The following is a 26,633-nucleotide window of genomic DNA, read 5'->3' as shown; positions in this document are numbered from 1 at the left end:
GTTAAGTTTCATGCATTAACATTCATGCATGCTATCTAATCACATTAATTATAAAGTGCAATGCGTTGTTAAGTTTCATGCATTAACATTCATGCATGCTATCTAATCACATTAATTATAAAGCGCAATGCGTTAAGTTTCATGTATTAACATTCATGCATGCTATCTAATCACATTAATTATAAAGTGCAATGCGTTGTTAAGTTTCATGCATTAACATTCATGCATGCTATCTAATCACATTAATTATAAAGTGAAATGCGTTGTTAAGTTACTTGAAATAAATTTTTATCCTCTTTTTCTGTTTACTGCTTTTAACTGTTTTACTGCTTTTAAAATTATATGAGAATAAAGTCTGATAGAGCCCATCATGTTATGCAAAATGTTGCATCCCTCAACATAGCAGCCCCTATGAAACAGCTCCTTGTAACGGCATTTAGTCCGGAGCTACTGATTGCATATTTAATAAGTGCCTATGTCTTACTCCTTGTAACGGCATTTAATCCGGAGCTACTGATTGCATATTTAATAAGTGCCTATGTCTTACTCCTTGTAACGGCATGTAGTCCGGAGCTACTGATTGCATATTTAATAAGTGCCTATGTCTTACTCGTTGTAACGGCATTTAGTCCGGAGCTGCTGATTGCATATTTAATAAGTGCCTATGTATTACTGCCCGGCTTTTACGATTACTTATTTAAAGTCCCTGGGGTTTTAGTTATGTGGCTATTTGAAGTTCGGGGTTTAAATCAGTTGTCTGTCATTATCACAATTAGAAGATGTTATTAGCGACGAAGTTATTTCCTTGCTGCCGCATATTGTTTAGTGCATGGGGAAATGGCACTTACAAAATGTGATTTCTCGTAATAAAGGACTCATTGAACACTTGACAGTATGAAAAACTGTGTATTGAAGAAGTTTTACAATGTTCAAGCGAACGTTCTTTCGTTAAACGTTACCTGAAAGGATAACATTACAGAAACATTCTATATAGGCAAAAAATAAACGTTTTTGTTGTTGCTCAAACATATTTGAATTCACTCCATAAATTTTGGTACAACAGCATCTTATGTTAAATCATCTATGAATTATTTTAAAAAGTCTATTGATGTTTGTTGCCTCCTGTACTTAATTGCTGCAATAAAATTGAAGAGCAATTATTTTCCTGCAAGCTATAGAAGACAAATGTGAAAAGTGTGATGTTCAGTAAAATATAAAGTTACTTAAGTGAACTATACAAAACTGTGAGCACTAGAATAAAATATTTGTGCATGTGAAACTTATAAGTAAAAGTCTTTATCAGAAATTCATTATTAATTCTTATATGTGAAAGCCTTTATCAAAAAAATAAGTAAATACAACAAGTAGTCATTGAGGTATATAGCACCCAATTTATTAAAAAATGCTAACATAAAAGATACATCAGACTGCATTACTCCGTAGACATTACAGACGTTATAAGTAAGAGAATTATAATTCCAAAAACATAAAAGCCTACACGATCAAAAAACATAATGTGTTTTTCCCACAGACATTTAACTTTTGCCGTTTGTTCTGAAGTGCTGTTGTTTACATCCTCTGTTTCTTTTGAATTTTTTCCTTCTGAGTCTGCTAATTCAGAGAATAAAAAAGCTTGGTCTAAATTGATATTGCTGTCAGGTTCTGGACGAAGACCTAGCAGTACCAAACTCCAGTTAGGAATCTTGGAAATGATCGTTGCATACGCCACTGGTGGAGTCTTCAAACAGCGTGAAAGCACTGACATCGAAACAGTTTGTAGTGAAGCAATTAGTGAAAGGATCAGAGACATGGTGACATATTCCACTGAAATGAGGGGGGAAATGCACTAAAAACTAGCAGAATTTGAAATAAGCGATATAATATCTTGATGTAAGCAAATACGGTCATATAATCATCATAAATAAACAAACAGAGCTTACTTTGTAACTTCCAAATTTTCACCATCTTTACAGCAATTCTGTACACAATTTTGCATTTGAAGGATATTTTGTACGAAATTTCTATGTTAAATATCTGAACATCAATTTTATTTTAAATTTAGAAATTTTAAATCAGTTTTAGTTGCTCGGTTCTATAAAATCTACACTACAATCACTGTTATAAAATCTCTAGACCCGCAAATATTTACTTTTAATAATAATAAGTATAGTTTTTATTATGCTTGAATGAAAAGAAAAATGTCTGCTTGAATTTTAAATATCGTGGTCAGTTTTTGTCGTAAGAGTATCACACGTTTTACACTTTTCTTTTTATAATGGGTATAAAATTTTCATAAATATACCGATAAGGATCGTAAAAGCTAGATTTTGTAAATTTCAAAAAACTCATTTTTTAAATTAAAAATCGTAAAGCATGAATATTTGCGTTTAAAAAGGATTTATAACTGCAAGGCTATATCTACGACCAATGGTTGCGAAAAAAAAACCAAGTAAGGATTTCTGTCAAAACGGTATGTATACATACATACATAATAAAAACAAAAGAAAATCAAAATATAAAACAAAAACGAAACATAATATATGTAAGTTTGATTATAAAATTTCTTGAAAGAGAGCCTAAGCTTTTATTAAAAATGTTGAAAGGATTCTGTAAAAAAAGACCTAATTTTTCTGATCTTTGTAAATCAAAAATTCCAATTAATAAATACCATAAAGAATTGTGCTTTAATTATCAAAAATAAAATAGTTTGAATCTTCATATACGAAATTAGCCTAGGCAGAATGAATTAATTTATATAAATATATCAAAAATAAAGAAGCCAGCTACAAATTTAATGATGGAGGTTGTTTTCTCGAAGACGAAACTATTAACGTCAAAGCAAGTATTTTTGGTAATTTAATTAATTTGCAGTTGCTATATCAATTAGTTCTAAAAAGCTCTAAAATGTTAAACCTGAATAAATTATTTAGATGAATCAATTCTTCCTCGGATATTTTGACAGATCTTCAAAGTAGAACGTTTTGATTTTAACTAAATTTAACTAGTTAAATAATAATGAATATTTTAATAGCTAGACATTTTACTCAGTTTACATTAGTTATTATTTTACATTATTTTACATTATTATTATTATTTTACATTAGTTAGCCCAAAAGGGCTATTAATTTCGTTTTGGCATTTTGCGTTGAAAACTTTAAATGTCGGTTCACTTTTCAAACGGTTGCCACCAAATATTACAACCCTGTATTATATTTAAAGAAATTAAATAATGAATAATCTGAATAAATGTATACATGTTTTTCTCATTGTGATAAAACGACGGTACCTAGAGGTATTAAATTTTGATTAACGTACGTTTCCACCCGAATATGGGCATCTGGAAGCCCAAATTTGGAATTTGGAATTTGTTTTATTATCGATTTCATATTTTGTAAAACTTTAACAAATTTTTAATTAACAAACTCAACGATTTCAAAGCGAGCAATGGCAACAATACTGTAAGAAAAAAAAATTATTACCAGCGCTCGAGGTTGTGTATCCGAAATTCTAAAGATATGCTCATTTTAAAATTATTTTCCGATATTGCTGTTAAACTGAATTTTATGGTTTAAGTGCGAAGACCATATTTCATAAATAAAAGTAACCCACAAAACGTTCAAAAAATGCCCCTTTGGGCGTAATGTAAAATCTGAAAGCTTTCAGATTTTTTTTTTATAACGGCCAGACATTTTGCTATTTAAACATTCCTCAGGAAAGGCCAAACCCATCGGTCATGTGGGTGTCTCATAACCGAGAGTTTTGTTTCGGACGCGTTACTGGAACCGATCAGCTTTACGCTCGCAAAAAAGTGAAAGCTCCACTCCAGTTTCGATAGAGAACGTTGCAAGGAATCGATCTGAAGGCCTTCCATCCCTATTCTTCTACCACCAAAACTCTTCAGAAGACTTTCAGCTGGGCAGTATTTTAAGTGACCCCATATTGCGCAGCTACTATAAAACACTGACTTTCAATATGTTGCTTTGTCAAATATATGTACTTGGCTATGCAATGTATCCCGATCCAGTTGTTAGTCTTCTGAAAGTCGAATTCTGAATGCTTTACGCATTTCCCATGTATCAGCACTTCCAGTCACACACTGATGGCTATTGTATTCTTTTATTTTTATTTCTTTTGGTATATCCTCTGTGTATTGCTGTAATCATTTACATTCATTATGTCACTATGTTCTCTATTTTTATGTTATATTAAGTCTAATTCTACTGTCTATATTTTACTCATTGTATATTATTGGGCTGCCCAACATCAGACTGTACTTTAGCTTATGTATATTCTATATTTGTGTGTATTACACCTTTTTAAAATTTTTGCTTATTGTCAAAACTCGCTCTTTTTGGCCCTGCATGCTTTTGTTATTTTATTTAATAAATGTGGGGCCTGGGCGGTTGTTGGGACTGTCTTTCGTGGGCATTTGGTCTGTTGGACTGCCCCCGGGTTGAATTTGGCTCTGGGTTTGGGCGCCCGGTGCGTCGCGTCTTGTGATTCCTCTTTAGGCTCTAGATATAGGTGGACGTGGTGCTATACCGATTAACCTTTTGGTAAAGGGACAGTGCCCACGTCCTCCGTTGCTTATCGCTTACTATAAACTTACACAGACGAAACCAGCAGTATAACAGCTAGCATCGTTAAGCACTAAACCGATCAGGGCTAGGGAGATCATAGGAAAATTAGATCTATGGTGTGCGTTAAATATTATATTTTTAACAAAATCGTCACTGCCTACAGTGTTGAGATCCTTTCACCTTCTGTCGGCTCTGCCATGCCTCATCTTTAAAATCTTTAATTGGAAATATATTTCTAAGATCAATATTTGAAAACAGTAAAGCATGTAGCCTAATTTTGTTTCTAATATCTTGTATAAAGGAATGTTTTTCATTATATTTAGTTTATTCATTATTTAATTTCATTATTAATTACAATGTTAGTGCATAATAATATGCGAAACTTCGCTTTACACTCTACGTTTACTTACCTATTATTGGAGTAGTGGATCCACTTATTGGCAACATTCTTCCGATGGTGAAGAGACTCCAACTGCAAACCAGCATCGAAGTTGTGCTGATACTGGTGCGTGTACTATTTCCAGCCTTCATCCAAAATGTCGTGAGGAGTAGTACAACACTTACCATACTAGGCGTTAGGATCCCTAAAGCAACCAATGGCATGGATCTTTGAATTTTCAGTCTGAAGATTCCTACTTCAGATTCGGTGTCTGAAAAGAAAAACTGAATATTAACAAGGTAAAATTATTAAAAAAGATTCGATTATGAATTTTAAAGAGGATGAAGTTTTAATTTTACTGAGTTTATACTTTTGCATTCATTTAACCGTAACAACGGAGCCTTTAGATGAAAGCAAAAGTTCCGAAGCAAATTTATGCAGTACTTGTAAAATTTTAAATAATACTATATTGGAAATTCTAGAGATTTACCCCTAAAAGAAGAATGTAATGAAAAAATAGAAGTTGAATGGTAGTAATTTCCGGGGCTCAGCATTCTCCTCTAATTAAATCAAATTAAACTATTATTTCACTAATTAGTTACAAATAAAGTACTTTTTCTGGCTTAACCAAATAGATCCTTTTACATTATATTTAAGTCCTGTCTTATAAATATGTGTAAAGACCTTACTTTATTCTAGCCAATTATTTTTAGTTTTACTTTCCTTTCCCTCCTGGTTTAAATTCCCTGCCGCATGTAAATTTTAAATGGCCTAGTATGCAAAATCTAAGTGTGTTTCAGAAACAGTATTTAAGCTGTGTTTCAAGAGTTCGAAAAGAGGTAGCGGAGTTAGCTCCAAGTTTATAATACGTTTCGAAATTAGTCTCCATTCATCATATAATTTGTAGAGATATTAAAAAAAGTTTAGCAGATAAAAATCTTATCGAAGTTATGGCATTCTAACTACAAATTGAGCACAAGTCTTAACACTATCAGATAGATATATTGACTAGCATATGACAAGAGTATATGGTACGAATGTCATGTATATGGTACGAATATGGTATACGATAAGAGCATATGGTACGAATGTCTTACACCAACTAGAGTTTCTTTATGCAACAAGTGTTTTTTATGCGAGAGATGTGAAAATGTACAGTGCTCTCGCCGAGACTCAAACCTGGATTTCTTGAATACGCGCCGAATGTGCTATCTTTACACCACGACGGCATTCAGGAAGGAGAGAGAAAATACCTTATACCCTTACTCTTTATCATCACTTACTCCATAATAATGATGATAAGAGCCATTTAAATTACTCTCAGTAGTTCTCAAGAGTTAAAAGGACATTCGTACCATATACTCTTGTAATATGCTAGTCAATATAACTATTTGATATTACGATTATTTGAAACTCTTTTTAATATCGCTTCAAATTATATGATGACTGGGGACTACGCAATCTAGTTTATGTTCGCATAACCTGATTTGTTGTCCTAGAAACAGCTTTCGAAAAGTAACCATGAAAATCCTAATTGTGCGTACTAGAACTCCCTCATACTGAAGCTACTATGCATTCATCAGGAACCAGTAGCTTTCAGATAAAACGCTTCGAGTATGACCGCGTACTATCGAGAATCCACAGAAGCTGCTTCCTTTTCAAAGAAATATGGCCGAATGCTGTCAAAACTACTATACATCCCAAATTCTGTATTACACTATTATCTTAGCATTATGAGAAGGCGTTGATGTACTTCCTTTAAATTCCCTGCAGCTTAATATCTGTAATACAGTTTATTGATGATAATAATTAACTCAACAGTGTTGTAATACAATGCTGCGTGGATGAAAGTTTAAACACTGGTGACCGTCATAGCAGAATGTAATGCAACAGGCTTTGTATTTATTCAGAGCGGCAAACAATCAGTCGTTATAAAAAAATCTGTGTTTTTTTACTGCTAAGAAAGCGGTCCTGCATAATTTTATAACTGTCTAGAAAAAGGATATGATAAATTCAAGTACTTTCGTTAAATTATATGACTGCAAGAAGAATTTAAAACAGAAGTGTGAATGATAGTTTGAATAATTAATTTAAGTCTCAATAAAATTGATTTCAGGTACATATACACACACACTGGCCAAAGAATTAGAAACCCAAGATCATGGTTTTATTGGGCCACCATTTGCACGGATAACTGCTATGATTCGTTTGGACTGTCCAAAGAATACTATGCATTGGCTACGTGGCTTTTTAGATCTTGTAAATTAGATGGAAAAGGAGAGTGCTGTCGGATTCACCACTTCCCATACATTTTCTATGGGGTTAAGATCCGGGTTATGCAGTGGCCAGGGAAGGTGTTGGATGTCAGACTGATGTTCAGCGAACCAATTTTGGACACTTCTTGGCACGATGTATAGTTGCATTATCTCCATGATGTATCCGTCTCCATCAGGGAAAAAATGGAATATTGCAGGATCTACTTGAACTGCCAGTATATCTAGATATATAACGGCTGTTTGTTTACCCTCGAGGAACACCAGGGCACCACTTCCACAGAACATGTCCCATATCATGATACTCCCACCAGACCTTGCACAGTACGAGTAAGGCAAGACGGCTTCATGGCTTCATGGGGTTTTAGCCAAATTCGATGTCTTCCATCAGTGCAAAATAAGCTGTATCGTTACTCATCCGACCACATCATCTGTTTCCAATCCTCAGATGTCCAGTGTCTTCTTCCCCGACGCCACAGCAAACGAATTCTCGGATGTCGAGAAGAAATGAGTGCTTTTCTCACAAGCCCCCGACTATGCATTCGTAGCCTCTGCAATTCTTACGGTTCAAGCTGAAATCTTTTGGCGACCTGTGCCAGATGAAGTCCATGTTCCACCGTACAATTCGTCGGAGACGACGCCGATCACTCTCTTGGAAAACTGTGCTCGAACCGAATTTACGCCTTCTAGACAAGGACTATGAGATCTGATTCCAACTTTTGAAAACCTTTGATATGCTTGCTTTTGAGAACACAGTGGGATTTCCTGCCTTCGAAATCCAGGCCTCTGCTAAACGGACACCAACAATAAGCCCTTTTTCAAATGGTGAAAGATCTGTCGTTTTCCCCATTTTACTTCATTCATCGTAAAAAGCAGGCTTACACTTTATTTATGCTAGCATTCTAACCATGTGTAACCATAAAACAAATATGCACACTTCATGCCTAGCACGCATTCAAATGAAAATCTCAAAGATTTCTAATTTATTTGCCAGTGTGTGTAGAATGGGACTTGAACAAAAACTCATCATCTGCAGAGAGGCAGCGGATACTGTGATGCTTATTTTAACTCCTTTCGGAATCCTGAATTCAAGAACGCAACTGTTTCGTAAATGTAACTTACATTGTAAACGATGTTTATGCTGAGAAACTTTTACAGTAAAGGATACTACATCTTATTAAATTTTAAAGAGTACAAGAATATGGAAAAATTAAATCTAAAGCATAGATACGTTTGAAACATTGGTAATAGAATTTAAAGTTCACTGATCGTTGAATTTCGCATGAAATATTTAAATGTATTCAAAGTTAATTAAGTTATACGATCAAAACGCAAGTCATATGTATATAATCCGTATATATTTTAGAGACATTAGGTATTTTTATAGCAGGAGTGATGAAAAATGAACAACGTCTTCGCCGGGAATCGAACCACGGACCTCTGGGATACGCACCCAGCGTGCAAACCACCACGCCACGAAGGCATACTAAGAAGGCGGGAGAAATACCTTATGTTCTTCCCCTTTTAAAGGGCGACTGGGGTTTTTAGGGGACCCAATCGCCAAATCCTGGGCGTGGAGAATCATCATCCATCACCCTTTAAGTTCAGGCGCCACTGTAGAGACATTAGGTATTTTTGAAGCAGGAAAGATGAAAAATAAGCAACGCCTTCGCCGGGAATCGAACCACGGACCTCTGAATACGCGCCCAGAGTGCAGACCACCACACCATGAAGGCATGCTAAGAAGGCGGGAGAAATACCTTATAATCTCATTATTCTTTGTAATAAATCCAACTCCACATAAAAAAGTGCAAAGATGAAATGTGACAAATGAAATACGTTTTCCAAATGTATTTGCGATGGGAATGCAAAATAAAAGTATTTTCGGCATAAACATTTAAGGTCTTTGCTTCGACTGGTATATAAATCGAAGATCATCCTCGATGACAATCAAGAATTCACTTAACCATCAAAACTGGAGTCCCAAAACTTGATTGCTACTTGATAGACAGCATTTACATTAAAACTAATTGCAGTAATGAACAGATGTACCTTTCCCAATATGAAATAAACTGAAATGTTTCATTAAATTTACGAATTTTGATTTCCTTTTTTTTTTTTTTCATAAGTCATTTCATTGTGGAGCCACTTTATAGGCGGTTACCATTACCTCCTATGAAGAAACAGACAATTTACATCCATGCCTTCTCCAGGATTCGAACCCCAGCCCTTAGTTACGGCAGTAAGAAAAACTAACCACTTTCCCATCTGGGAAGAAATTTATGAAAATATGCTTTGCTAAAATATCTTGTTGAAGTAAAACAATATTGTTTAAGAAATAGTTGATATTAATGGAGAAGTTAAACAGCAATATTCAGCGTAATGTTGTCCAGCAGCGTCTTGTTGTTTAACTTCTCCAATAACCGTTATTCGACGTGTTGTTTTAACCTAAATATTTTGGAAAAGAAAGGGACGAAATATTTTCACTGAAGTTTTCAGGTCCGAAACAAATGCTCTTGACAGCCCATACATTCTGAGTTAAGATAATACGGATATATTTTCTAACTATGAGTAGAAGTTTGACTTTAAAATCTCAAAGCTAGGAGTTATTTTTTTAACTAAATATCTTAAAAAAACTTACCATAATCTATTTTCCTGTTCTCTTGAATTACATCTGCCGATATGATTTGCCAATGAAGGTTTTCCGCAGAGCTTTCAGTTCTAACTTCAGCATTATTGAAGAGAATGGGCTTTGAGTAATTTATTTCAAGTAAGTCTCCCTTCGATAAAGGAAACACATAGGTTTAGAATGCAAATTATGATTTAAATATGGCTTGCACTTTTTGTTCTAATTCACACATATTTTAATTACTTTACATATATTTATGCAAACTTGTATACACTAAAAGTGAATCTATAGTGGGCCACCAATTTTCAAATTTCAAAATTCTATAGTGGACCATTCAAAAATATTCTATCTCTCTCAAAAGAGTTTCTTTCGGACACCAATGTACAAATTAAAACCATTACAAATAAAACCAGGCCATTATGTATAGTTTAACCAGGCCAGCACTGTTCTAACATAGGTATTTTGACTCAAAATCGGACTTTTCCCGAGAAGACATACTGATGTTTTTCCATATTTCGATTCTACAACTTCAAATCATGCCTAAATATTAAATTTTGTAAAATTTGATGAGAAACTTACGATATTTTAAAATTTGTCTTGCAGCACTTTTTTCAATTTGCACCAAAAATAATTCACTTGTTGAAATTAGAGATTTATGGTAACCAGTTTTTCCTTTCAATTTCTCTGTGCACTAGCGGAATAAAATGTGCATTGTTCATTCATTCAAATAATTATAACAAAGCGCGTAAGCCAAATTTGGCGTTATTATCGCTTATAATAAACTTGTCAAATTTAAAAACTCACCAATACATGCATTCACGTTTAGCTTCGGAAATTTTGAATGAAACAGTATAATGTTTTGCAGGTATATCTAGATATATGCATCTCTTTAAGGGTGTCCGCCGATAACATCGCGGCAAAAACATCGCAGGTGAAAACGTCGCGGAGAAAACAACGGAAGGCGAAAACGTCGTGCTACAAAACATAGTGGGAGAAAACATCGCAAAGAGAAAACATCGCAGTTCTAAAACATCGTGGTACAAAATATCGTCATCGAAAATAAAGCGGTTCAAAAACTTCGCAGTTTAAAAACATCGTCGTCGAAAATATCTTGGTAAAAAATAAAGTATCTACAAATCATCGCATGACGATAACATCGCAGACATGCTTTATTTTTTTCAGGCTTTAATAGTAATTGTAAATGGATATTCCTATAATGATTGAGCGCAAGATGGAAAGAAGGATAATTTTTACTTTCATATTTTTTATTAACTAATACATTTTTGCTGATAAAGTAAGAAGGAAACTTAAGCATAGAAGAGTAATGCAACTTATAGCACTTAACAGAATTTTAAACCGACATACTTAACTAACAAAGATCATTTATAATTTACTTAAGCTTTTACTAGTAATTTTTCATGAAAAGTATAATCTAAAAAAAGCCTGAAAAAAATAAAGCATGTCTGCGATGTTATCGTCATGCGATGATTTGTAGATACTTTATTTTTTACCACGATATTTTCGAAGACGATGTTTTCAAACTGCGAAGTTTTTGAACGGCTTTATTTTCGACGACGATATTTTGTACCACGATGTTTTAGACCTGCGATGTTTTCTCTTTGCGATGTTTTCTCCCACGATGTTTTGTAGCACGACGTTTTCGCCTTGCGTTGTTTTCTCCGCGACGTTTTCGTCCGCGATGTTTTTGCCGCGATGTTTTCAGCTGTAACCCTCTTTAAGATGATGGCAACTATTTTATAGGTTATAATTCAATTTTTTTTCGAAAAATTTATGAAAATTACTGGAATTTTATTTGGATTAAACCTAAATTTAAAACTGTGAAAGAAGGAATCCAGTAATTTTAATAAAAAAAATATTCTAATAAATTTATACCATATTCAGTTAACACACTGAGTACCTAAAATTCTGAGAGCTAACTTTTTAAAAACTGCTAGTGCGATTGGCATAATTTAAGTCATAGAATCGAAATATGGAAAAATATTGGCATATCATTTCAGAAGAAGTCCTATTTTGTGTCAATGTTATATGTAAATCTAATAGTACATATCTTAAGTTGCGCTTTCGAGACATGAAAAATGCAGGTTGAATTTCGTTAATCGGCAAAATTGAACGGGAGATATAGAACTGTCCTTTTTTTGGGGGGGGCAAGGTATACATTGCTGTATTACGCCACGAACTGCTTTAATCTGACTAAAATACCTTTTTCAACAAGTGGACTGAGCGAATTCACTCTTGCAATGATATTTGGTAAGTTCCTTCTAGTATGCATCCTTTTTCAACCGGCTTATGGGATTAGCCAGTAACTCCATTTACAGAGACACTAACAAACTATCATAACCCGAAGGAAGATCTTTAAACTTGTTTTTAACCTAATTAACTTGCGAGTAATTTGGAATTAATTTATTTTATCGAGAACAAAGTTTATTATTGTATGGATCTGAGATTAAAATATGTATGTATCTTTAATAACTTTTTCTGTATTTTCGTTTTAATATTAATCATACCCGTAACGTTCGAATAAAGATATTGTAACAGATCGGAATATCAATTTGTCTGCACACATTAATGAAACGTGTTTCTTTTTAGTTGTCGTTTCTTTATTTTACGCTTCAATCAGTTAAAAAAAAAAAGGCAACTTTATACAGAAACCTTAGAATACTGGATAGCATGTCTAGCGAAGTATTGTGAAATATTATTAATTAGTCTTGTACGAATAAATGTATTGTACATCATAACATTTTTATACATGGCAGTCTTTAGACATCTATGAAGATATAAACTACTTTACGTTCTCATTCAGAAGTAAATTGTACAGTTATATACAGCTAGTTAAATGATAATATACAGCTTACCTCATGACTGACAGAAACGATAACTACATCACAAATCTGCGCATCGAAAGGATAATATTTGAGATTGGGTATACAAGATGTTCGCAAGACGTAACGCGGAACCCACCACACACCACCTGGCAGGACCCTTGGAAGGGGATCATTCGTCACTTCATTAGGCTCAATCCTGCGTCAAATTAATTAAATAATACATTCATTTGAAACACACTTAAAAAGACAACGGTAAAGTAAAGGAAGCATAAAAATCTGACTTCACTTTAAATTAAAGGAAGCATAAAAATCTGACTTCACTTTAGCGGACATTTATATTCGTAATAAATTCGAATCACATATTTAATTTGTTGTATAAGCTACTTGAAAAATAATACATGAAATAAACTGAAATGATAGCAGTTAATATCCGTATATGAGTCAAAATATATTGTAGAGTTTCTACATCAGTATTTAATAAAACTTCAAGAATCGAATATTAAGAAATCATCCTGTAAATGACTATAACTGATATTTCAGAAAGTGTTATCAAACTGATAGCCTGTGGTGGTCAGTTTTAACGCAAAGTTTCCTTATATGTTGTTGTTTAAACAGAAAAACGCCTGCAATTCAATACACTTAAATTTCTTTATATTAAAAGCAATATTGTTATATTCATTTTCCTTAATGCAGTGCTGTGTTTTGTTTCATTTTTCATGTTATTTTGTATTCATTGTACAGTCTTAAAGGCTGAGATGGAAAATAAACTTAAAATAATATCTCAATTAAACTTAGCTTAATTAATAATACTATTGTGTAAAATATAAAATTAGACCCAAAATACCTTATAATGATTAAGAATTTAAATAATCTCGCATTGTGCCCGAGACTCTTAACGTGTCTCGTTAACACAATAAAGAATATGGCACACTGGAAATTTATTTGTTTTATTTGCATAATTAAGCCCTAGTAAGTATGCTATATGTCGTCCTTTTAAAAACTCTGAAGGATTTATGTATTACAGGATAATGCCTCTGCTTTGGCAATATCCGTGTTCTTTGATTAACCCCGCGCATAACTATTTGATTAGTGTGGATAATTGTGAATATTCATATTATAAAGAAACAGAATATAAAGTATGTTAGTTATGTATTTCAAAGTTGTTAAAAGAGGAAACTAGTGTATACTACAGTACCATGTTGAAAAGTTTTATTGTCGTCAAAAATAAGTCATGATACACAAGACCAACATGGGTGTGTATTTCTAACAGACGGTATTTTTGAGTTTATTATTCTTATCCTATTAGAATATTTTAAATTATTTTAAGTTACTCCTTCTTTTACATGCTCTTTAAGGCTTACACCCTGACATTACGAATAGGAAAGATACCATATTCTTTCTCCCTTTTTAGCTCTCTTTCACTTTTTTCGCATTCTTCCGAGCTGTTGCCACGTCTTCGGAAATATGGGGTGCGTCCGAGATGCTTTTGATGCTCTTCCTCTCTTTCATCTCTTTTTAGGATCTCGCGATGATGTTACTACACAAATGTTTGCCGTGCTTGGAGGCCCATGTTCTTGAAATTATTTTCAGAAACATGGGTCTTAGTAGCATTCTGTCTAAAATATGCTGTTTTGCCCACAGCATCATTTTTATGTGATGTCACTTTTCTTGTCTCTCGATCTTCTTGACGGTGGCTTTGGATTAAGCAATCGAAACTTTCTGCTTTTGAAAGAGCTTTATAGGGATTCCTGTGAGGGACCAGTTAGTCCTGGCATCGAAATGTGCTTTGGGTTGCACAATGCACGCTGTGATCACAGCCTTACTATTCTTATTTTTAACTGTCATACTGATATGTTCCTGATACGTATTATTATTACATACATGGTTTTTCTTTCTGTGATTAGGATTTAAATTATTCTTAAATTTAGAATAGAAGAGTAATATAATTAAAACACGATAACATTCACATTCTATGAAGGAAAAATTTATAAAAAAAAAAGATCTTTGAGACATCTCTGACCTGTTCAAGATGTTAAGAGATGGCACCCATATATCTTCAGAAGGTATTCGGAGACTTTTAACAGTATCACTTTCCCAAGTTAGGCGTTCGTCCGTCCAGGCCTATTTTAAGAAACAAAAACAAGGCTTTTACTGTTTCACTCATATTATAATTTCCGAAAGTTAAGTTTTTAAACTTGAATTTTTTAGTAGTTTCAAGATGTATTCTCTTACAGCTATTCAAAATGATAGCTTGAATTAACTATATAAGAAATACATGATTAAACAACTAAAACATAAATATCATTGAGTTTCTGGAAAATTCACCGAAACTCTCTAGATTTCTTTTAATAAAAGAGAGAGGTATTACGCAACATAAAGCAGTAAAGTATGGGTTCTAATGTGCCTTGGAATAAGTTTTATGTTTGGAGTTGTCTCTCGTAGATCGTCAAACTCCGGTTCCGTGCTCCTAAATAGTATCTTCTTGCTAAAAACAAGTTCGATTGAGGTACTGCGAGAGTACGCAGAGAAAGCTTTCGCTTGCCTGATGGGAATAACGTACCTTTTAGGAATGCATTCCGCCCTGTTGGACCACTGAAACCCATATATACCCCTGCAACTTCTTCTTAGAGTTTTCACGTCTCGAAGGCCGAGACTTAAGATATGTAGTACAGTTAATAGCGTTGTTCTAACATATGTATATGTTACCGTGAAAGACCGAAATTGGAGAATGTCGACTTTTACCGGAGAATATCAACATTCACCAAATACGTAGGTGAAAGACCGAATATTTCACTACATTATTGTATATTCGGACTCTCACCGGTGTATGTCGACAATCACAGATATGCTCTGGTGAAAGTCGAAAAGAGAGGTCATAAAGTGCCATAATAGTTTAAGATGTTGCAATAAATAAGATTTGAATCACATAATTAAGTTTTTTATTACTGTTATTTTATTTTCTCATTTAGAACGTACTGTATAATTAAGTAAGTTTTTAACTTCTATTATTTTCCTTTCTCATTTTTCATTTTGAATGTATGTTTCATTTTGAATGTTGTTATATAACTTAAGAACAGTTCTATGTTATGTAACTTAAGAACTGTTCATGTTCTTAAGTTCTTATTTCAAGTATCAAGTGCGTTTATTCGCGACTGAATTACGAAGAAGAAAATATAATATTGTTATATGTTCAACATTCACCATTAGTACATGGTGAATGTCGACATTCACCGGTGTAAGTCAGAAATAAGAGTATTTGGAAAATATTTCGGACATACACCAAGAGACTATGTGAATGTTGACATTCACCGGTGAAAGTCGACATTCTCCAGATTTCGGTGTTTCACCGTAATATATACAAAGTGGGGATTTTATTGAAATATAACATGCCATTTTTTTCTTCCAAATGTTCTATTCTACGTTCCAAATTATGGCAACACATTAAGTTTAATAAAAATTGCAGTAGCAGTTTTTTAAAACTAGCAGTCAAACTTTTAACCCCGCAGTTTTAGCTGAAACTCGCATGTATTTAATAGTATAGACTCTTAAATTAAATTTAATTAATTTCTTCTTTCACAGTTAAAATCTTTAGTTTAATTCAAGTAAAATTCACACATTTTCCCTCATTTATTTTAAAAAATTGCATTTTTAAATAATTGTTATAAATTTTCCAAAAAGTAAATTTGGCTTATAACATATGAAGTTTTTGTCATCTTCTTAAAAGATTTATTTCTAGGCATACCTGAAAAAAGTTATCTTTTAATTGAAAATTTCCGAAGATATACTGAAATTTACGTATTGGAACCTTTTAAAATTTGACATATTTATCGTAGGCGATACTAATACCAAATGTGATATACGTATTTTGTTAAATCTTCAAAGAACTGCCACAGTTATTTTGAACCTTAAATTTCCGAATAAATATTTACTGATGATTATTCAAATGTAATTTCTTTTTTCTCATTTTTATTGATAATGTCTAATAATTATTTATTAATATTATGTGAAATAATACTTGTCAAATATGAATTATTTTAAAGTATACATTCTATGCATTTCTCTCTCGCATAAATTCTAGTCGAAGAATTCGTTTTTCATTAGTATTCTTTATTTGTTAAACTTCTTTGAATTTATTTAAGTTTGACATTAAAAACAGCAGTTCGTTTGCAATAATTTAAATAAATGTCTACTTTCAGTTCGCAATTAAGTCTCATAATTTTATTTTCTTAAATAATTTTCTTTACTTATGATTTCTTTGAGAAATCTTCTTAAATTTATAAAAGTACTTACTTTAGTAATTTACTAAAAGCAAATAGAAAATACCTTTGTTGTAGCATTTGGTACTTGGGTATTTAAGTAAGAAATTAGTTTAAGACAATAAATAACTTGGACTTTTCGAAAAGCACTTCTTTTCAATTAAGACTAAAACTTAAGTGTATATAGTATTTGAATCATGATACTTATTTTAGTATATATTAACTTGAGCTCTTTTAGTATATATTAATTTGAACTTAAAAACATTTTTAAATTTACGGAATTCCTACCAAGCACTCAAATTGACAATATTTACAGAAGATAACACAGTCTTAAACAACAATAAAAATTAATATGCAGTTGCTAACTTTATTTTGTTAAATATTCTCGGTAATATTTAAAATTAAGACAGTATACATTAAAGCAATTTTTCACAAAATAAAAATTAAAATAAAAAATACTGAGAATACATGTAATAAATGTAATAAAATAAAATAATAAATAAATGTAATAAAATAAAGTAATAAATAAATGTAATAAAATAAAGTAATAAATAAATGTAATAAAATAAAGTAATAAATAAATGTAATAAAATAAATTAAATTTACATTGTATGTAAAAAATATATAACACATTAATGAATTTCGTTCCATAACTAAACCCTTTCTAGTGTTGTTCTTGCATTTAAATTCATAGCTCACACAGTTTACTACATTACAGATGCTATGAAAGCTGTAGATAAATTTTAAATGAAATTCTGAGAATAGAACTGATTATTCATCCTAGACAAAAATACGCAGCACTTCAAAGAAGTTTCGAATATTTAATTTTTGTGTAAGATATTATTTAATGTAAAGAACAATTCAGCAAAAGATCTCATCTGCTAACGTGCGTAAGCTGTATTATTCACCTCCGATCAAATGCTAGTTTTTTAAAGCTTTTTTTCCGCTGCTTTGGCAATGAAGCCAAGAGCGAGTCATCCTTCATTTCGATGACGTTAAAATAAAAATTAAATGAAAAGTTTAAAAAATACTTGTGTGCTGAAGAAAGGAAACTATTTAAAGGGAGAAATTAATTAGTGAATAGTTGTTTCCTTTTCCTGTTACGGATTTCAAAATCTCAGAGGCACTAATTGGAAAAGTAAAACTTAGGAGGCACGCATAAAAACTGCCGCTTTATGTTAATTAATTTAAAATATGAAACCGATCATACGAATATATCAAAACGGCAACATACTTAGTAATTTACGATAATCAGTGGTAAAAATGTAATCAATATGAACATGTAATCCAAAGACATAAAATAAACTTGCATTCAGATACTTACTAAAACAATTGGAGCTTCTAAGATCAATTCTCCTTTTACTTCATCCTACAACATAAAAAAATTACAGCTTTCCAAATAACAATTATTCTAGGGCGATAAGATAATTACGAAAAAGAAAATATAATATTGTTATATGTTCAACATTCACCATTAGTACATGGTGAATGTCGACATTCACCAGTGTAAGTCAGAAATAAGAGTATTTGGAAAATATTTCGGACATACACCAAGAGACTATGTGAATGTTGACATTCACCGGTGAAAGTCGACATTCTCCAGATTTCGGTGTTTCACCGTAATATATACAAAGTGGGGATTTTATTGAAATATAACATGCCATTTTTTTCTTCCAAATGTTCTATTCTACGTTCCAAATTATGGCAACACATTAAGTTTAATAAAAATTGCAGTAGCAGTTTTTTAAAACTAGCAGTCAAACTTTTAACCCCGCAGTTTTAGCTGAAACTCGCATGTATTTAATAGTATAGACTCTTAAATTAAATTTAATTAATTTCTTCTTTCACAGTTAAAATCTTTAGTTTAATTCAAGTAAAATTCACACATTTTCCCTCATTTATTTTAAAAAATTGCATTTTTAAATAATTGTTATAAATTTTCCAAAAAGTAAATTTGGCTTATAACATATGAAGTTTTTGTCATCTTCTTAAAAGATTTATTTCTAGGCATACCTGAAAAAAGTTATCTTTTAATTGAAAATTTCCGAAGATATACTGAAATTTACGTATTGGAACCTTTTAAAATTTGACATATTTATCGTAGGCGATACTAATACCAAATGTGATATACGTATTTTGTTAAATCTTCAAAGAACTGCCACAGTTATTTTGAACCTTAAATTTCCGAATAAATATTTACTGATGATTATTCAAATGTAATTTCTTTTTTCTCATTTTTATTGATAATGTCTAATAATTATTTATTAATATTATGTGAAATAATACTTGTCAAATATGAATTATTTTAAAGTATACATTCTATGCATTTCTCTCTCGCATAAATTCTAGTCGAAGAATTCGTTTTTCATTAGTATATTAAGTCAAATGAAATTTTCATCACTAATTAATACTGCAAAAGGAATAACTTATAGGTTGCTGGCATGGGGATGTTTTAATCCTAAAAGTAAGTGATAGGGCAGTCAGAATGAAAATCTTTTCCCCTAGGAAAGGAAAATTGGAACTCTTAATGTTGTTTTGTACCATTAATGACTGTTAAAACTTTTAGAAGATATATTAGATTGTCTTAAATACGCAGTCACCTTTCCAGGACTTATGTAATTTATACGTTTTAATGCGTAGAAATAACAGTATGAATACTAAAGTTTCAAATTATTTAGCAGCATTTTTGTCTGGTCATCTTTATGTCGCGTATTTTCTCAAAATACAGAAAAAAATCATGAAACCCAAACCGTGGCTACTAAAAGAGTAAAGTATTTTTCATTTACTGTATTAAAAAGAAAATACAGATATCAACGCCAACACATTATGAGAGCGGATAGAATTGTCTTCTCTAAATGTAACAGTTTCTGCTCTATGCGTTTGTATACAACATGGGGTTAAATAAATATTACGGCGATATAAGAAAATTAAGATATAAGAAAGATGTCGCATGTAAATCAAACGCATATAATCAAATCAATTTTCGGTAATTATTCAGCATGGGAATTTAAATATGTATCCTACAAATAACGGAAGATCTATACGATATAATCGAAGATGAACCTCCAAATCCGGCTGCAGAACGATGACGTAAACGCGATTGCCAGTACTGTTCAATGATAAATTTTTTTAGGAAAAATAATCAAGTAATTCATGTTAATTATGAAATTAAAGCCAAAAAATTCTGGATAAAACTCTCAAGTAAATTATTGCCGTTACGAAACTTTACAGCCTTAAGCTAGAAGAAAATGGGGATATGAAAACTCACGTAAGTGTTCTGCTTAAATTATTCGATATGCTTATCACAATAGATGAGAATACACTGCTTGACATCGAAAAGGCAACACCAAGAAGGAGTGGTCAGAAATTTATGCAAATTTTAGAGTAGACGCACGTCACTGAGTTATGCGAATGATGTGAAGTGTGCAGTTTTCCGACGCACGTGAAGTAAGATATAAGGGAAGAAACGTGCAGAATGGGCAATATTCGTGTCGTTATTTCTGCCAGACGAATTATCGAAGAAAGTTGGTTTTTGATGGCCAGGCCGCCGTCAACAAACCACTTCCAGCAGATAGACGATTTTACGAGGAGTATGGTGATCGGACTGAGAAGGACGGGTTGATCCTTACGTCAAACCGCAGCTGATACCCACATGGATGCGAACATGGTTGGAACAAGGAAATGTGGGAAGAAGGAGGGGTGTAGGTGCAGCCAGAGTGATGTCAGCACGCGTGAATAGATGCATCCGCCGACAAGCTGTGGCGGTCCCGCAAGTCACTTGTACCGCGATTCTGCAGCATATGCAAGACACCCTGGATGTTCCCGTGTCGGCCAAAACCATTTCCCGTCGATTGGTTGAACGTGGCTTGCACTCACGGCGTCCGTTAAGAAGACTGCCATTGACCCCACAGCACAGACGCCAACGTTTAGAATGGTTCCGTATTGGAGCGATGTGGATGACAGAACGGCGAAACGTCGTGTTCTCAAATGAGTCACGCTTCTGTTTATCTAGTGACAGTCGCCGCATACGTGTGTGGCGTCGACGTGGAGACAGATCTAATACGGCAGTAACTGTGGAACGCCCCACCGCGCGACAACGTGGGCATAATGGTTTGGAGCGCTATTGCCTACGATTAGTTCGTATTCAGGGCACTATGACGGCCCAACGATACTTGGATAATGTACTGCGGCCGGTGGCAATTCCCTACCTTCAAGGCCTACCTAATGCAGTTTTTCAGCAGGATAACGCCCGACCACACAGTGCTCTCATCTACCAACATGTTCTGCAAGGTATACAGATGCTTCCCTGGCCATCGTATTCTCCTGACCTGTCACCAATCGAACATGTATGGGATGTGATTGGACGCCGTTTGCAGACTCTGCCCCTGCCTCGTTCAGAAGACGAACTGTGGCAAATGGTTGAAAGGGAATGGAGAGCCATCCCTCAGGACACCATCCGCACTCTTATTGACTCTAAGCCTAGACGTGTTTCTTCGTGCATCGCTGCGGTGGTCCTACATCCTACTGAGCCGACGCCGTTCTCACTCTGTATTTTGACTATCATTTTGAAATAAAGATCACGTATTGCTGCTTGCTGTCTCTGTCTTTTTTTTCAAATTTCATCACTTTCTGACCACTCCTTCTTGGTGTTGCATTTTCAATGTCGAGCAGTGTATAAACACTGATTATATCTTGCAACGTGTATTTTATTCTACGCCTAGGTCATATGATACTCTAACGATATCCGAAATGAAACTAACATAGAATTTATAAAAGAGAAATTAATTGACAAATTTAATAAAAGAGTTGAAAATAATTTATCGGAATCAAAGGCATATTAAATCGCATTCTGAAATTAAACAGAGAACGAAAATTTTTGCACTTAATCTCACTAAAACAACCATGTTAGTTCAGAGTGATTTCCTCTAAAATCGAATGAAAGCAAAAGATTAAACAGGGTGAATGAAACGTCCTCGAATTCTCAAAAATGTGAAACTAAGAATGTGTACAACCTCGCGACAAATGAAATAAGATCAAAATATGAAATTCAGGAATGATGCCGTCTCTCTGTCTATTTACAGCAACATACAATAAGTATTTGAAAGTTTCGCTTTAGATGGCGAAGCTGGTATAACTATTTAGAAAAACGGCATGAAACACTTTACTGAATTTCAACCAATAAGTCCATCTGACATCATAATATTAGGTAGATAATTCTAACAACTGTAGGAACAGGAACTGTTCATTTCAAAATATGACATCCTTAACACAAAATAACTGCAGCACTTTTGTTACAAATTCTGAATAACGGACAAATCTAATCCTGTATAAAAAATAGCCGGATAAAGATTCTCAGTTTTATGTGATGATGTTGATGTCGTGTCTATGACAAAGTGCAATTATATATTCCCGAAGCTGTCAAAGACAGCTTTTGCAACCTCGGCAGCTCTATCAGTATAAAGTAGGTCCACTGGGTCTTCAATGCCGATGTTAAACAGTCTGGCCTGGATTGCTGGCCAGCTGAAGATGTGATAGCGAGACAGTGGTATGTCATCTGGGCAATAAGGACAAATGTTGGTGTAACTACGCTGTCCGTCTGCAGAAATCCTCATCCCTTTTAAGTGATTTGTCTTAAGTCTGGTTATGATAGTCGATATGGCTCTGTCACAGTTCAATTCCGGGATGGAGTTTCATTTAACTTGACCGATTATTCTTTGGCTGGCAACTGCATTGGCATCAGTTTTATGTAAGAGAAATAAATGCGGGATCGCAAAAGAAGACAAAACTCTTCTCGAAATGTAATGCAATTTAACTAAACTTTAAAAGTAGGTGCAATTAAACTAAAAATCTTTTCAAACTAATAAAAATCAAACTAATTTTTATTTGTGTTTAGTATCAGAAATAAAGAATAAACCATCTGTTGATGCAACAATTCCATGCATTAAAACTCATGCTAAGCTTTGGCATAGATGCGTTGGTCATAGGAATAATGAGCAACTCGTAAATAATGAACTTGCCTAAAGAATTTCATTAGTTAGCTGCAAATATGTTTCAGTGCAAAAAGTATGCATGATCTAGTTTTTTATATCTTACAGAATCGAAATTGAGATTTCTAAAACTACTTGAACTTCTTTATACTGATGTTTTTACGGGTAACGCAAATACCTTTGGGCAGTGCTTATCTGTATTTCATAATATTATTTGAAAAATAGATTAATAGTTATATGCCTAATGACTGAATAACTAAAGCAGTTTCAAAATTAAGATAATTCACTGCATAAATAAAGCCATATATAACCACCTTCCAATAAAGCCATATGTAACAACAACAACATAGTTCACTACGTTCCTAAACAATAAATTCAGAAGAAAAATAATAATGCTTAACAGTGGTAATTTTGGGGAATGCATAAATATGGAAACTTTAAGAGACCCCCGCCCAGCCTAAAATAAGGCAGCGAACGCAAAAACAGATGTTTGGATTCCCAGATTGATTAAAAAGCATTGATTGTACATAAAATTGAAGATGAGGATGATATTTTTTCTCTGCGCTTTCAGCGGAAAATTATATTCAAATGCAATTCCAAAGTGCTCATTGCAAAGAAAATTCAGAATGTAATTTTTATTCCATATTCAGTTAACAAATGAGCTTCATAAAAAGTCAGATAAACAGAAAGCATTATTTAAGCAAATCAAAATGACTTTGAAGTTTCTCGAAAATCAAATATGCCATGTCGAAATTCGAACCACGTATCTTCTAAATTACTAGATAGATGTACTCACCATTTAAACCCCAAAACATGCACGGTGAAGGTGATACGTCTTTACTGAAAGGGCAACCGCGAAGAGGCATGCAATTCGATCGGTCAAATTCGTTGAGTGACGACTTACCACTCACATCATTTTTAGTTTAGACGCCACTATAGACACCAGCAATTTTTCGGAGCTGGGAAACGTGCAAAACATTGGCTGTTTCTTTGCCGAGATACGAACCATCGACCATTTGCTAACTGGACACTTTAAGAATTTATAAGGTTATGTTATGAGGGAATGTGACAGTTCCTTATAAAATAAAACCCTCCTCTTATTAAATAAAAAGTGCTCCTTGCATGTTTGTGATTAAGGGAAATTCTTTACATAAAATTTACTTATTAACATTGTAAGGTTTATCCTACATTAACTAACAGTTAATTTTTAGTTAAAGTTACTTTCCTGTCCATTCTTAATATCAGCTTACAACTTCCGGCCAGGACGTATTTTCAGAATCGCTGTCAGATGCAAAGAGCCAGATATTCTGATCAGCGCCCGTTCGCCTTTTAAGCTCTCTCTTAAGCTATTATTACGCTCGGCCGTACTTTAGGCCCTTGATAGCTTCGCCGTTAGTTTGAGTTAAGGGGCCAACTCTGTTAGAATCTTGATAGCTTCGGCTATATATTTTCAGTTAAGTTTGGTTACGTTTTACTTCTTAGTATTCGTGAATTCCAGCTTAAGTGGAGGCTTTACTGTAAACTCCAAGAAGGAGTCTTCTGTTAAATTTATTTTGAATAATAAAGGGTATTTAACCCTTCTTGAGTTCTGCTCTCTGTTTGCTGAACTAAGCGATTATTCGCTTACCACTTCTTAAGGTTGCTCAGTTTCAGCTTTAAATTAAAGGCAGGACTCTTACAACATTACCATTCGTCTGAAATAAGAAGTTAACTAGCATTTAGTAAGCAGTAGTTAACTCGCATTTAGTAATCAAAATAAACTTTGTTTATAAATCGTAGATTTAATTTAATAAAACTGTTAAATTTCGTGTTTGGATACATTTGATGCAACAGAAAATATTTAAGCCTGCGCATCATACATAAATTCAAGCCTGGGACAGTAACTACCTTTTATTACGCTCGAATATTTAATATATGCCACACTGATCTGCAAAGTGGTTAGCGATGCTGACTTCTGTATCATTGGGCCCAGGCTGAAACCCTGGATAAGGCTTGGACGTCTTCAAATGTATGGTGTTTTTCTTGCATGAGGACACTTAAAGTATACAGTGAGCCAAAAGACCTTTCCAGTGATTTCGTGGTTGGTGAAGAGAGGTGGATTCCTGGAGGGATTCTTCCTCAAAACTGGGAAAGTCGTACTGTCACTTGCGCAATGCCCAAGGCCCATGTCGACGACACATGAAATCCTGCGCATCTCGGGAGCAATAAAATTTGTGGACTTATTCTGATGTTACTGTCAGACAAATGCAACAAAACACAAAAACAGATCTGTGATATAATTCACCACTTTTCATGATATAATTAGATGATGATTGCTAAGAAAAGCCCTTCATGTTCAAGAATAAATATTAAAACTTGTTTAACTCACCAATCCACGGACTCGAAGTACGTTGATACCAATATAGGTATAATGCACACTCGAATATATGGCCGGAGACAGAGTTTTATCATAGTCTTTCAAAACCCTCTGTCGGATCGACGCAGCAGTATCTATCTCAGCTGTAGCTGTAACTCTTGTGATTGTAACTATACATAGACTACCTGAAAATAATAAAGAATCTAAAAATATCGATTCAAGTTCTTAAAAGTACTTGAAGTGTATTTCGAATTTAAAGCAATATATCCATCAAAACACGAAATGTATGAAAAAAACTTGTGAAATTAAACAGTTTGTGAATTCATAACATTTCGTCGAGTAAAAAGGACGGCATTATGATATACAAAAAATTAGCGGGCAGAGCACGTACAATTATAGATAAAAATGCAGATTAAAAAAAATAATAGAATTTATTATTATTCTTTTTTTAGATATTCTAAGCGAATTCTAAGCTCAATCAAAGTACTTAATTTAGTTATCGTTGCATCGAGATGATTTGTGATGCAATTTAATTCTTATTGACGAGTTTTGAAAGGCCAAGACTGTAGAAGTCATCCTGATCTTTGATTCCAGTGATATGAAATTTTTCCAGTTAGCAGTTAAAAAAATTTCCGAAATATGTATACTTTCCAAAAAGTGCTGTGTTAATTGACCAGTTAATTGCAATAGAGGATTATCTGTCAATCTGCTTTGAAAACTTTTACATGAATCGCTTTTTAGAGGTATTTATTGGCAAATGGTATTCCATTAAAAATGACATGATTTTAAAATGAAATGGGAACCATGTTTAAAATGTTATCATTGCCACTAATTTTTATTTGTGTTTAATACGCTCTGATAATTTATCGTGGCTAAACGCAAGAACGTGGCTTCAAGAACCTTAATTTTGGACAAAACTTTGTCTTCTCAGATGAACTCATTTCTGCTTTAATGGATATATTAAATTAACAAAATTATCACGTTTTGTGTGGAAACAATCCATAAGAGATTCACAAGAAGCCCTTGTGTCTGGAAAGGAACATTGTATGCTGTGTTTTAAGGCAGAGATCATCGGACCATTTTTTTTCCTCCGAAACCAGGAAGGAGATGCAGGATTTTTGGTGAGGTATAGCGATTGATGATAATTTCTATGCGGCCAAATTTAGAGGACATTGATTTGGGAGACATAGTTTCAACAAAATGGTGCCAAATGTCACACTACTATAGCTACTGTCGACGTACTGCAAAAAAAGCTTGGTGGACGGGTAATTTCATAAAATGTAACTGTTAGTTGGCCTTCCAGAAGTTGTAATTTAACTCCTTTAGCTTA

The 26,633-nt window shown here is 33.4% G+C and overlaps 1 protein-coding gene across 1 annotated transcript in view; it reads right to left on the bottom strand.

Moving 5' to 3' along the window:
• Nucleotides 1-1,371: 1,371 nt before the first annotated feature.
• The window catches only part of LOC118189708 (acetylcholine receptor subunit beta-type acr-3-like), a 32,578-nt gene continuing 7,316 nt past the window's right edge, over nt 1,372-26,633 (bottom strand). Inside the window, exons 2-8 of the mRNA XM_035360366.2 lie at nt 25,316-25,488; nt 18,285-18,329; nt 14,725-14,825; nt 12,735-12,900; nt 9,874-10,012; nt 4,991-5,230; nt 1,372-1,824 (exon numbers count right to left, since the gene is read on the bottom strand). Of these exons, the coding sequence (XP_035216257.1) occupies nt 1,433-1,824; nt 4,991-5,230; nt 9,874-10,012; nt 12,735-12,900; nt 14,725-14,825; nt 18,285-18,329; nt 25,316-25,488 (1,256 nt within the window). The 3' untranslated portion in view covers nt 1,372-1,432. The remainder of the gene's footprint in view (nt 1,825-4,990; nt 5,231-9,873; nt 10,013-12,734; nt 12,901-14,724; nt 14,826-18,284; nt 18,330-25,315; nt 25,489-26,633) is intronic.

The sequence above is a fragment of the Stegodyphus dumicola genome, chromosome X1, assembly GCF_044657685.1.
Source record: "Stegodyphus dumicola isolate Sdum_Otavi_A_Nest chromosome X1, ASM4465768v1".
Classification (NCBI taxonomy): Eukaryota; Metazoa; Arthropoda; class Arachnida; order Araneae; family Eresidae; genus Stegodyphus; species Stegodyphus dumicola.
This window is presented reverse-complemented; position numbering and strand designations above follow the sequence as displayed.